Raw genomic sequence first — 13415 nt, forward strand, 5'->3', positions numbered from 1 at the left:
CAGTGATAAAAAAAAAAGAGGATCTTGCACAGTAGACATAAATTTGGCCAAGAAGAAAAGTAAAAGAGAAAAGACGTGATGAAAATATTATTTCGATATGTGAAAATGAACTTGCAGTCCGAACACATGAAATATAAAGTTTTTATAGAATATATGGACGTTTATGTGAACATATAGATTTTCACAAATGATTATGATGAGACATATTACTTTGTGATGGATATAATTTTACATATTTGAATAGTTTGATATTATGAAATGTGCCTGTTAGATGACCCGTGGATGAGGATTATTAAATAGTAAAATTTACATGATAATTCTTAAAGGATCCAAAATATGCAAGGAGCATATATAAGAAAATCTTTCAATATGTGAAATATTATGAAGATTAAAATAATTTTAGTATGTATCATTCATTTATAGTTCTAGATCAAAATATATGAAATTCCCTGAAGGTTTTCACTTGCTAAAAGCATACAATTCAAATTCTTGAAAATAACACTTAATTAAATTAAATAAGTTGCCAGAAGCAATTAGGATGTATGTGGTATAATCGACTAAGTAAATATCAGCTGAAGAAATGATATAAAAATAATCTAATTCGCCCATGTATTTCTATGAAAAACTTTTTAAAATGAATTTGTTATAATTTTTGTTTGTATTGATAACATAAATATCATCAGAACTCCTGAAGAGCTATAAATTGTTTACAAAAAAGAATTTGAAATGAAGGACTTAGAAACAACAAAGTTTTGCCTCGGATTGCAAATTGAATATTTGAGAAATGAAGATTTTTGTGTATCAAATAATTGATACAAGAAAGGTTTTAAAGTGTTTTTATATGGATAAATCACATCCATTATATACTTTGATGGTTGTGAGATTTGTGGAGGTGAATAAAGAAGTTTTTAGATTTTGAGAATGTGATGAAGAACTATCTGGTTTAGAAGTACCAAATCATAGATCCAGAAGTACCATATTATATCTTATCAATCACTCATGACTTGACATATCATTTGCTAAGATATAGTTCTTCACCAAAGATACTGGAATAGAATTCTAGATTCTTTTCTAATCCACATACTGGTAATTTCAAATGGAGTATTTATCTCATAATATTCAAAAGATGGTAAAATATATATCTAGCAAATCTATTCAAATAAAAATCTAAAAGATTTGCTCACCAAGTCACTTCCTATTACAATATTTTAAAAGCTTGTTCATGATATCGGATGTCACAGACTTAGGGGTGTCAATTGATATTATCAAGAGGGATGGTTAATACACGCTGTACTCTTTTTTCCTTGTCTATAGTTTTTTCCCACTGAGTTTTCCTAGCAAGGTTTTTAATGAGACAGCACTGAATAGTGTATGAATGAATGTGTACTCTTTTTCTTTTGCTAGGTTTTTGTCCCACAGGGTTTTTTCTAGTTGAAGTTTTTTAATGAGGCACATCCTTATATAATAGTCAATAGACATCTAAGGGGGAGTGTAATGAATATTATCAAATGTGGATGTCCATCTCCTCTTCCTCTTCAACTTCATCAACTCCTACTACTTGCAATAAACATTAATATTTCACTATTCCATTACTTCTTCACTATGCCTTTAATCTTGTAACTCACCCCCACTTCACATTCATGTGATTTATTGTTCACTATCTATCATTTAAGTAATAGTATAACTTATATGTAAGACTATGTCTATAAAAAGGGCATGCCATTGTATTATAATGCAAGTGAAGCAAGTGAAGGAATACAATATCATTCTCTTATTTTCTTGTCTACATCTCTTCTCTAATCTACTTTCTTTATTGGTTAATTTCATAACATCTTATCTAATGTTAAATATAGAAGTCAGAGAATTGATTACATGAAATGATATAAATTATTTAGGCTAATTATTTGTAATAAATGGATATTGATTATTCTAAAATGTTTTTTTAATTATTTGCAATGGAAACTTTCTTGATGAAAACCCCTTTGACTATATGCAATCAATATGATTGTTGGTAAAATAATTTTAAAATTTTAAAATAAGGTAGATTTAGATTTAGATCTTATATTTACAAATTAAACAAATTCCTAGCTTTTTACTTTTTTTTTTTTTTCGGTTTAAGCCCTCAACTACTTTTCATATTCATGTCTTGAAAAATAAAGTACATTGATATCTAAATTGACTTGCAGATACACGTTAGGTTAGTAAAAATTATTGGATGGGTAATTATCAGAGGGAGAATTAAAAAAATTAAAATTGATAAATTTTAAATTAAGTTTAATAACAATATTTTAATAGGTTTTGACTTACAAATATATGTTAGATTATTAAAAATTATTTAGGAATAATAACAACAAAATAAATTGTAACAACCAACAGAGATTATTTCTAACAGAAAGGACTTGTCCTTTCATAATGGGTGAATGGAAATTCAAATCCTTTTGGGAGAGCTATTGCTTCTGATAGAAAAATATATCTGCCTAGCGAAAATAAATTACAATAATTTAGGCCCAATAATTTTTTTTTGGGTCAAAACCTCATGCCGAATACTAAAAAATTGCAATAATTAAGGGTATAGGGAAGAAGAGATATTACCTCTAGTCCTAAATATGAGATTTAGTTAGGATCGGATGTACTGTAAAATAAAATAATATAAACTTTTACATGAGATGCAAATCCTCGTAAGAGAAGCAACGAGTGAAGTATCGATATCACGGCGTCACTTTTCTTTTTCTTTTGTTTTTGTTTTTATTTTGTCCTTGTTTATGGCTTGAGCCATTCCATAAGTTAAACTATTGAAAGTGCTTTATGGCACTGACCCCAAAGGGACATTGACATTGCTTGGAAAAAACTTTCACAAAATTTTTGCATATAGGGCTCCATATATCAATGAATTATTTGGATCAAGGTGTCAAAAGGCCTAGTATCCTATTCGACACAAATGGCAGCATGGAGAGATAGACATTATGCCATAGATTATTCACATACTTCTTCGGTTGAGAAGGAGTGAAGGACCAAGAAGAGAACGAGCGTGAAGAGGCGAGAAGTTGAGACCGGGCGAGAGGAGGATGAGGGAGAAGAGTGAGCAATTATTATGTTTTAATGATCCTCATCAACCACTTTTAAGCGTGGTAAATAAGTAATAAGCAGCTTTTTCTTACTTAAGCCAATCTTGCTTCACAATTTAACTTTTGGCGCATAAGTAGGATGGGCCAAAAGTTCAATCACGCACTAAATTTTTAAATATACTTGTGGGTTGAATAGGCTGCTTTTAATCTCCTAAAATGCTCAATTAAACAGATACTTAACCAATTTGATTAGATTAGATTAAAAAAATTATATGAGTTAGTTAATTATAATAAATATGACATGTTTTTCATAAAACACCCTATTCATCTTCCTTAATAAATATGAAAAATTTCTATATCTTTCATACTTGATTATTATTAAGGGATTATCACTAAAGATAATTTGAGAAATTGATAAATATAAAAACATTTATGAGCAATATCAACTCCACAATGAAATCATACATTAAGAACTAGAAGAGTATTGTTAATAAATATTTGGAAAAATTAATCTTTTTGTTCTTCAGCTTTTAACTTAACTATGACTCAATAATAATTAATTGTTTGTCCAACTTTTAATTTAATTATGATACAATCCCTTAAATGACTTGATATGACTCAATCCTTAATTTTTTTCTTATTTAATAAATTAATCATTCTTACACATGACTCATTCTACATGGCAAAAGAGATTGCTAATACTAAGGCTATATTTGGTTCAACAAAAGGGAGGGGATGGGAGGTTAATTAAGGGGAGGGGAGGGGAGGTCTAGTTTTATTTGGTTGGAGGGGAAGGAAAGAGATGGAAGATTTCTTGTTTGGTTCATAAGAAGAGAGGAGGGGAGGTAATTATAAATTGATAAATATACTCTTATCTCTGTATTTAGATTGATTTTTTTATTACAATATTTATATCAAAATTAATTATTTCTTAATTTGTCAATTTCAAAAAAAACCAATTATCTCACTTACATGTGATAAAAAAAATGATAAAACTAAAAAAATTAGAAAATTTAATAAAAAATTTAATATTCTATCTCATTAATTTTATAAATATATGTATTAAGATATATGATATATATGTATTATATAATTATAACACGCACGTTATGATATGTATATATTAATATATGTGCATGTTATCTGAGATTATAATACACGCGCTATGATATATAATTATAATACACACATGTTATGATATGTATATATTAATATATATTATATGTATATATTATAATATTATAATTATCAAATATTATTAGTGGCTAAAAAGAAAAAGAAGTGAAAAAAGATTTTTAATAAGATAGACAAATTTGGAATATTAAAAAGTTAATATGGATAATTTGATTAATATTAGATATAATATTTCTCTCTCCTCCAAAAAATCTCAAATTTGGAGGGGAGCATGGGGAGGAGAGAGGAGCACTAAAAGATAAATTTCTTCCTTCATCTCCCTCTATTTTTTCTAACTAAACACACTTATCCCCTCTCCTCCCTCCCCTCCAACCCAACCAAACAGAGCTTAAGAAAAAACTGCTGATGTGGCTTCCCAGTAAGCTCACCATGGCTGGAATATGGTCCAATAACTGCCGCCGTGTCGCCTTTCCCTTTCCTTCTCCTTCCCACGAACCTCCCCACAATGGCGTCGTCGACTTGGAAGTCGCCTGTTGCTCTGATTGGGAAACAGTGGCAGGCGATGCCAACTTTCCTGGGCTTGGAGACGCAAACGATGACGTTAGAGTGAAGGGACCTGGGGCAATGTCAACAAGTAATGGATTGGAAATCAATGAGTAGAAAGTAAAATAGAATTTGAAGAAATCCACCTACCTGCAATGGAAAATTCACTACTGGTGGATAGTGTTTGAACTTGTGAAATGGAAGATGGGAGAGTGGGAGACATCTTTATATTGCGCAAATTCCCATACTCCCTCATTTTTTCTCCTTCATAAATTCTCCTTTCTCTCAGTCCTCTCCTCTGTCATAGTAATCCAGAAGCGAGAGTGCAAGACTCTTGTCTATCTCTGGCGTTAAGGACCGTGGGAGATACAGGACCATATTCCAGCCATGGTGAGCTTACTTGGAAGCCACATCAGCATTTTTTTCTTCGTGTCAGCAACCCCTTTTGCCATGTAGGATGAGTCATGTGTGAGAACCATTAATTTATTAAATAAAGAAAAAAAATTAAAGACTGAGTTTTAACTGAGCTAAAAGTTCAAGACTACGTCGTTCCAAGTCATAATTGAAGGATTAAGTCACAACTAAGTTAAAAGTTGAAAGACTAAAACATTAATTTTTTCTAAGAATTTTAAGGATTCTATGATGCATCTCTCTCTCTCAAGCTCTCAACAATGTTGACCAAAATTTCACTTAGATCAGCAGGAAGATCATTTCCATATCAACTGGTTCACTTAAATTTATTTCCATATCAATTGGTTCACTTGAATTTACTTTTGGTACTTACAGTGTATAATTAATGTAATTCACACCTCATCCTTTTAGTACAGCAATGATTTCAACTTCAAGTAGTTCATGATCTTGAAAGCAAATCAAACTTGTGAATGTTGCAATAATATTAGTAAATTTGACATAGTCAATGGAAAGTAATGAGATAGGATCATTTCTTTGTATCATTCTCTTTCAGTATATGAATGCATATACATGTAAAAGGTTTGAACTGAACAAATCCTGATTTCAGCCCTCAGTATATTTCAACCCAAAACCAAGAGGAAATAAGGGCTCATGTGGTTTAACCCCATTAGCTGGTTCATCAAGATCCTCAACTCTTCTAAACCAAGTCATAGGAAGTTGTCCTTTGAAGTCATAGTCCCCAAAGATAACGTCTGTGATTCCCTGAGCTTCAGTACCAGGTAACCAAGCAGCAACAAGAGCATCAATCTTTTCTAACAGCCATTGCTCTAACACTAAGGGTCTTCCAGATATCAAAATAACCAGTGTTGGGAATTTGTCTGCAACTGAGCTGATAGTGTCAATCCCATTAGCGGGGATCACCAGCTCAGAATTGTCACCCCGTGACTCAGCATAGGGAGCTTCACCAGCAGCCACAATGGCAAAAGATATGTCATCGCGCTCTAGGGTCTCTTTTGATGGATTCTGCTCAAAAACAATTTCTGTTTCATCTCCTACGGCTTCCTTAATGGCATCCAAGAGTGTTGTCCCTAAAATAGTGTGCAAAGGGAAGATGTAATAACCATGTCGCACAAGTGAGAGTGTGTTACAAAGAAGGAAAAATTACAGTTGGGCAGGAACGGACGTAATTGTTAGACGAATTCTCCAATTTATAGATCAGAAGAGAGACATCTCAGATTGATAATTACTTGAGTGCTAGATAAAGTAGAGATGTTTAGGGTAATGGATCAAGTGAGGATTTGTTTGAATTGTTTTTGCTAAAGCTTTCCCCCCCGCCCCCGCCCCCCCCCCCCACACACACACAGAGGGAAGCTACGACCTAGTGCTTTAGGAATCCTAAGAAGCATAGGATTATTATGCATGTGTAGTTGAGATCTTGAGGTCCTTGTAGTGATGATTTTCAGTAATCATGAGACAATCAAAATCAATAAACGGTTCATCTGTGATTTATGGGCATGAACAGAGTGCCTTGGACATGCAAGTAAAACAAAGGCATACCAATTGTAATCTGCCCACTGAGTCCTTGCCAATTTTTTGTCCAGCCTCCACACTGATAGCCGAGATCATCTGCATGGCTTCCAGCTACAACAATCCTTTTGGCTTTTCTATTTAAAGGAAGGAAAGGTTTGCCCTCATGCTTTCCATTTTTCAACAGAACCAGGGACTTTTGAACTGCTTCACGTGCAAGATCTCTATGATGCTGCAGAAATAGTGGATTATAAACGGATTTTGAAGGACGCAAATGGAGATCGATCGAATTAACTATATAGGAAAGGGAAAGCAATCAATTCTAAAAGGGTAAAGATGCACACTAAGATTTGTACCACCTGCTAGGTTGACGTTGACAGATAAAATATGAAAGTAAAGCTTACATGAAAATGCAAAAGGCATTGATTTAAATGGAATCAGTCATTCTTGCACATTGAAATACTTCCACAAAAGAAAGTTGGAAATCACTGATAAAGGAAATTGAATATAAGAATAGAACAGCATGGAAATTGCAAAAGATATTTACATGATTGAAACCTCAAGCCAACTTTGACAAAACAGAACTTGAGAACCGTTTCAAAATGCAGGGAGATGTACAAGTGCAATCGTAGGGATAACCCACGCCCTCTACATTATGATAAGCAAGTAAGATCAAGGGAAACAAATTCAGCTTAATTGGTTAAACTTGTGAAAGGAATTTGAAATTATGCTGAATTATTCTTACGCTGCAACCAACTACATCTAGCAAAGATCTGTCAGACAAAGGGGATTCAAAAAGACCAGCAGCAAATTTCACTCTCAATATTCGTTCAACAGCATCATCAATTCTGGCTCTTGGTACTTCCCCTGATTCTACTAGAGAAGTCAGCTGTTCAATAAAGAGTTGGAACCTATGAGGCACCATCACCTGCAATTTTTCTGGAATAGATGAGGGAAGAGAAGGGGAGAAACTCAGAAAAGCAAACCATGATAAAGGTTTCTAGAATTGAAAATCTATACCATGTCAATTCCAGCATTAATAGCTAACAAGATGCAGTTTCGGTAACCTGAACCACAAGGGACGCTGCTTGGGAAATCGGGCCAAAGCCTTTCGAGTCCCTTTGAGTCAGAAATTATAAAACCCTATAGCAGAGCCAATGGTATAAATTGAAAAAGATGATTAGTTTAAGTTCATTGAAACAGATGAAAAAGCAAAAGAACTACAGTTATGGTAGTGTAATAAAACTGAAAGGAGCCTTATCCTTTTTGGATGAGAGACAGAACAGCATAGAAGAAACAACTTCAGCACTTATTCCTATCATGGTTGTCTTACCTTAAAACCCAGCTTTTCTTTCAAAATTTCAGTAATAAGGTAACGGTGAGAATGGAGTCTGTATCCGTTCCAACTAGAATAAGAAACCATAATGGTTGAAACCCCCTGTGAAATGCAGTCCAAATAAGGAGCAATGTGAATTTTTTCTAATTCCTCATATGGTAGTACTGTATTTCCTTCATTTTTGCCCTTCTCAGTACCTCCATCTCCAACAAAGTGCTTGGCACTGGCAATGACCTTGTTCCTGAAATATGGATAACATAAATGAAAACAAATTTGATAAAAATTGATATATGACCCCTAGTTTGGTGAGTTTTCCAAAATTTAGTAACTTAAGCCTGGATCCAAATAATCAATTAGCCAAGTGTTTAAGAGAAATCATATGGAAACACTACAAATAGAAAAACAAAAAAGCAAAATGCAGGAAAATAAACAGAGTCATGCTGTTATATAAATTGCAATTGGGTGTTACAGATATTTATACTATCAGTGTTTCTATAGAAAACATATTCCCTAGGAATTATGGTTTCTCTCTACCTTCCTGCCACAAACGGATAACCATGTTGATGTCCTTGTGGAGGCTGGCCCTGCAAACCTGAAACTATAGAGGTCATCTTTTTGACGATATCAGTGCTTTCGCTGTAGCTCTCATAGCATCTTCCCCACCTGGGATCTCTGCAGACCTGTCAATTAGTTTATTCAAGTGAGACGCGAATATATCCACTATTTACACAGAGACGTTTGAATGGGGATAGTGAAATAAATAGGATAACAAGCATACGTATATTTTAGTTAACCATGTTATTAAACCTGCTACTGTAAGTGATAGAGACAAACAAGCGCAACAGAGAGGAACCACAGGTCATAACTCATACACTATTGTTTTAACAATATGAGGATTATAATCTGAAGTTACCCGCTATTACAGGCATTACTACAGCATTAAAATCCACATTGTGTAGTTTAATAGCATGACTATCTAAAATGAACAGGATACAAATTAATTATGATTCCTTACTGCAACACAAGGAGCAAAAGCATAGTGAATTCCACTTGCTCTAACTTCAAGTGCTGTTGCAGTTCCAATTCTTTGAGCTAAATCTGCATCTCTGCAGGCAGCAATCGGTGAGAAATGAGAACGAAATTCTCATGACTTCTGGTAAAGTTAGCAATTATGCTCCCAGCCCACCCCCTTTTGTGCAATTAACAAACACCAAACAGCATCAGAACTTGCAAAAGACAATAAATGGAGTGTCATCATTTTATTCCAGTTTAAGGGAAATCACCAACCTAGTAGCTCCGAGGCCAACATTATGAGGATATATAGTGGCACCGTATAGATTATTATTGCCATGAACAGAATCGGTCCCATATATAAGGGGTATGCCTAATCGGGACTCGAGAGCTGATTTTTGAAATCCATCCACCATATCAGCCCAGTCCGACGCCATCGCATTTTCAAAAGGTCCACTCCCTCCAGCACTGAGGATACTCCCTTCAAAGAAAAAGAAAGCAAATATCAGAACCAGAAAACCAATGCTCCCAATCTTCAAAACCTTTTGAATGAGAAAATGATGAATGAAAATAATACCAATAGACAAGTCTCTAATGACGGAAGGGGTTGCAACACGACGCTCGATTTGGGTCATCTGACCAATCTTCTCCTTGAGAGTCATTCGGGAAAGAAGGTCTTTGACACGAGCTTCAATGGATTCACTGGGATTCTTGTAGACGCAACCCATGTCGTCCAATCTGCTCATGCCCACTAATCCGATTCAAAAGCAGCAGCAGCAGCAGCAACAGAAGAAGAAGAAAGCAGATTGCGAGCAAGAAAGAGAGAGTATTATGAAGGGTGTAGATTTGCGAAACGTTTCAAAGGAGTGTGTGGCCCCCATGTCCATTATATTATAGCGGGAAATGAAGTTGTTAGTTGGTCAATGCCATGAGGTCTTCGTTAAAGGATAAACATAACGGTATTTGAAAAGTTTGGACCCCGTCGTTAAAATATTTTTAAATTATCCTTAATTAAATTCATTAATCTCTATCTCAGGCTTAATAATTATTCCCTGTGACCTTAGGTTAAAAGTTGGCCGGCGGTCAATGGGCAGCCGTATTGGTAGTCATTTTAATTTTTAATTTAATTTTTTTTCCCCTTGCACGACACTATCATTTACTGCCCGTGTGCTAATATCACTGAAATTAGCAGTCCAAAACACTTTTAAAGTAGCTTTAGCAAAACAAAATACTCTCCGGTCCTTAATATAAGTCTATTTAACTAATTTGATTAGATTAAGAAAGTTAGGTAAGTTAATTAATTACAAGAAAAATGACACATTTTTCCTAAAATACCATAATCATCTTTCTTAATACCCCTCTCCCTCTTCTACTTAATTATGGTTAAGAGAATATCTATAGGGGTAATTTAGAGAAAATTGATAAATATGATAAATGGGTCTTATATTTAAGACCAAAACCAACTCAAGAATTGGGTCCTATATGAAGGACCGGAGGAGTAACATACTCTTCCGGTCCTTAATATAAGACCCATTTAACTAATTTGATTAGATTAAAGAAGTTAGGTAAGTTAGTTAATTTTAAGAAAAGTGACAAATTTTTCCTAAAACACCATAATCATCTTTCTTAATACCCCATCTCCCTCTTCTACTTGATTATAATTGAGGGAGTATCTACAGGAGTAATTTAGAGAAAATTGATAAATATGAGAAATGGGTCTTATATTTAGGATCAAAATCAACTCAAAAATTGAGTCCTATATTAAGGACCGGAAGAGTATTATATATACTACAATTGTGATTACATAAAAAATAATAATAATAATACTTAACGTATCATGAAATCTAATTATGAGTATTGAAATATATTTCTAAACAATCAGAATCACACACACAAAGTACTGATCCACGTAGACCGCCAGGAGTCACATTAGCATTCAAACATATGTCATGCGACTTAAAAATACAATTTCGTGAAAAATTAAATTAATAAAAAATTAGACCACAATAATGGCTTGGCTAACTTTAATAATACTACCTCATGTCCTTAATATGAAATTCAACTGACTAATTTTAAAAAATTAAAAAAGTTATTAAATTACTTTAAAATATTTATATTCGTTATTTTTCTCAAACTAATTTACCTTACTTATAAATTGACATATAATCTAATGATATATATAAATATTTTAGAGAGATCATATAACATATATTATAATTAAGTAATTTAGCAACTTTCTTAATCTCTCCAAATTAGTCAATTATATCTTATATTAAGAACTGAAAATAATAATTGAGTTCATATGTTGCACAAAAGCTCCTGGAATAAAGTAACCATCATTACAATATATTTACGTATGTATCACATAAGATGAAGGATTCATTGAGGCATCACATTGAAAATGAAAAATTCATAGAAAATATGATTTTCCCAGCTTTTTTTTTGGTATAACTCAGGATATCTTCAAGTCATTTTGAGCTCGAGACTAATTTCTATCAGATTCGCAGCGTCAAGGTTAAAACCCTCTCAATAAATACGTTTCTCACGATTTGAACCTGTATTCTCCTCTTTACGGGATGAGACCGCTTACTATCTCAACTATCAGTTTGTTGGTTGATTTTCCCAACTTTTCCTTATACCACATAACTGCATCATAAAATTGTGCAAAATAAAAAATTCTTAGAAAATAGCTATGACGCGCGAGTGATTTTACTTCTATGTAATCAAAAATTCCATTTCATTCCAATAACCATCACAATAATGTAAATAGAAGTATATATTTACATTTATAGATCTATTATTATTCCACAGCCACATACAATGTATAATTAAATCACTGGCTCCGGAAGTATAGGATAGCCGTCTCGTTTATTTCTTTTTCCAGTATATGCAAAACAAAAAATCACCAGCACGCATCAAAATCATATAATTATACTACTACCAATTCTTACATCTTTTTTAAAATCTTATTAATTGGTTTGAAATAAAAAGAATCAACTTTAACTTCTCATTTCTACAATAAAATGTGACAAAATATCGGTAGAACTATGAATGTAATAGTTTAACTCATAAATCTAAATGATGTATTAATTATTTATAGGAATTTATAATATGCAAGTGATCCATATGATTCCATCTTTGCGAACAGCACAAGATACATTCTCTCCCACCAAGTGCTCCTCGGTCAACTCTACTAAAGGAAAATTCTCTGCAACACATTTAGCCCTAGGAGGACTACCCTCTAAGTCACTACTATCATTTTCTAGGAATTGCAATAAAAATACATCATACTCAGCTCTATTCATATAATCATCAACTTGAACAGTTAAGAAGGAACTTGCAGTGGCGCCATGATCCAAGTTTGAATTCCTCTCTAAATTTTTGACCGCTAACAAAGTTTTCCATTCAAGGTATCTCAATGCCTGTTCACCCGATTCTTCTCCATAGGAAAATCTAGATGCTATTGATCGATCATCAACCTCACCAATCACCACACTCGAGTCTTCTCCATCATTGACTCTTTCCTCTAAACCTTCCCACTCAAATCAAACTCAAAATCAAAATATTTGCAATAAGAAATGTAACAGTAACATGACAGCTCGCAACCTACAGAATACATATTTCCATATGGTTTTGGATTAAGGTGCAAATTTGCCTCGGAAGTTTTCACTCAGGAGCTTTGGGTATCCGAAAGGGGGCAATATTTTATGATTTTAAACTTTCAAGGCAAATTTGCTCTCAGAAAAACTTTCGGATACCCAAAACTTCTAAGTGAAAACTTTCAGAACAAATTTATACCTTAACTCTATGTTTTTACAATTAACCACACCATTTTCATCCTCTTGTCAATCCCAAAAAAAAAAAAAAACATAGGTTCAGTGAATGCTACTCAAAGGAAAAAGAAAAGAAAAAAAGAAGAAACCCCTCTATTCCCTCCAAAGAGAAAAAGGGCTTTATTTAATAGTAAGTTTGTAATGCATAGTGTGTGTGTGTGTGTGTGTGTGTGTCATTGGAATGTTCAGAACAAAGTCCAGAATCTTATACTTTATAAACAATTGCGATATTTGAGTAAATTATGACAATTGTGAACCGTACCTCAACTGTATCTGAGAACATAACAAGGTTAATTAAAATAGCCTTTTGCTTGAACATATTTCCTGAGAATGATAATATATAATAGAAAGGGCTTCAATTACTTGAAGAAGGAAATCAAGAATTGATTACCTGAACACACAAGACATTAGTTTATTCAGTATATATATCTGGATTGATAATTATATAATGTGAATTTTAACTTTGTAAGGGGGAAAAACATGAAAAGCAATACGCAATAAAGGAAATCATTACTAATATTGTCAGAATCAATACCAAAAGATGGTTGAAGCAAC

At 33.2% G+C, this 13415-nt stretch overlaps 1 protein-coding gene across 2 annotated transcripts; it reads right to left on the minus strand.

Moving 5' to 3' along the window:
* Nucleotides 1–5722: 5722 nt before the first annotated feature.
* Nucleotides 5723–9785, minus strand: LOC114736333 (beta-glucosidase BoGH3B-like). 2 transcript variants are annotated; one of them, XM_028924119.1, is made up of 9 exons: nt 9605–9785; nt 9304–9508; nt 9032–9122; nt 8551–8696; nt 8014–8257; nt 7701–7823; nt 7426–7608; nt 6711–6912; nt 5723–6241 (listed from the first exon to the last, which is right to left on the minus strand). In XM_028924119.1, exons 1-9 carry the CDS (start codon nt 9771–9773, stop codon nt 5757–5759), a joined length of 1848 nt encoding a protein of 615 aa, XP_028779952.1. In that variant the 5' UTR covers nt 9774–9785; the 3' UTR covers nt 5723–5756. The 2 variants fall into 2 exon arrangements, with proteins under 2 accessions (XP_028779952.1, XP_028779953.1); XM_028924120.1 differs by lacking the exons at nt 5723–6241; nt 6711–6912 and adding an exon at nt 7260–7328.
* Between the last annotated feature and the right edge of the window lie 3630 nt (nt 9786–13415).

Source organism: Neltuma alba, unplaced genomic scaffold, assembly GCF_004799145.2.
Source record: "Neltuma alba isolate B1F8T4 unplaced genomic scaffold, ASM479914v2 tig00013328_pilon, whole genome shotgun sequence".
In the NCBI taxonomy this organism is placed as follows: domain Eukaryota; kingdom Viridiplantae; phylum Streptophyta; class Magnoliopsida; order Fabales; family Fabaceae; genus Neltuma; species Neltuma alba.

Excerpts from the sequence above, each read along its gene's own strand:
- LOC114736333 (XM_028924119.1), bottom strand. The coding sequence starts at position 9,773 with ATGAGCAGATTGGACGACATGGGTTGCGTCTACAAGAATCCCAGTGAA. Across the intron at positions 9,509-9,604 it reads CATTAGAGACTTGTCTATTG|GGAGTATCCTCAGTGCTGGA; the intron begins GTATTATTTTCA and ends TTTTCTTTGAAG. Across the intron at positions 7,824-8,013 it reads AAGAAAAGCTGGGTTTTAAG|GGTTTTATAATTTCTGACTC; the intron begins GTAAGACAACCA and ends GCTCTGCTATAG.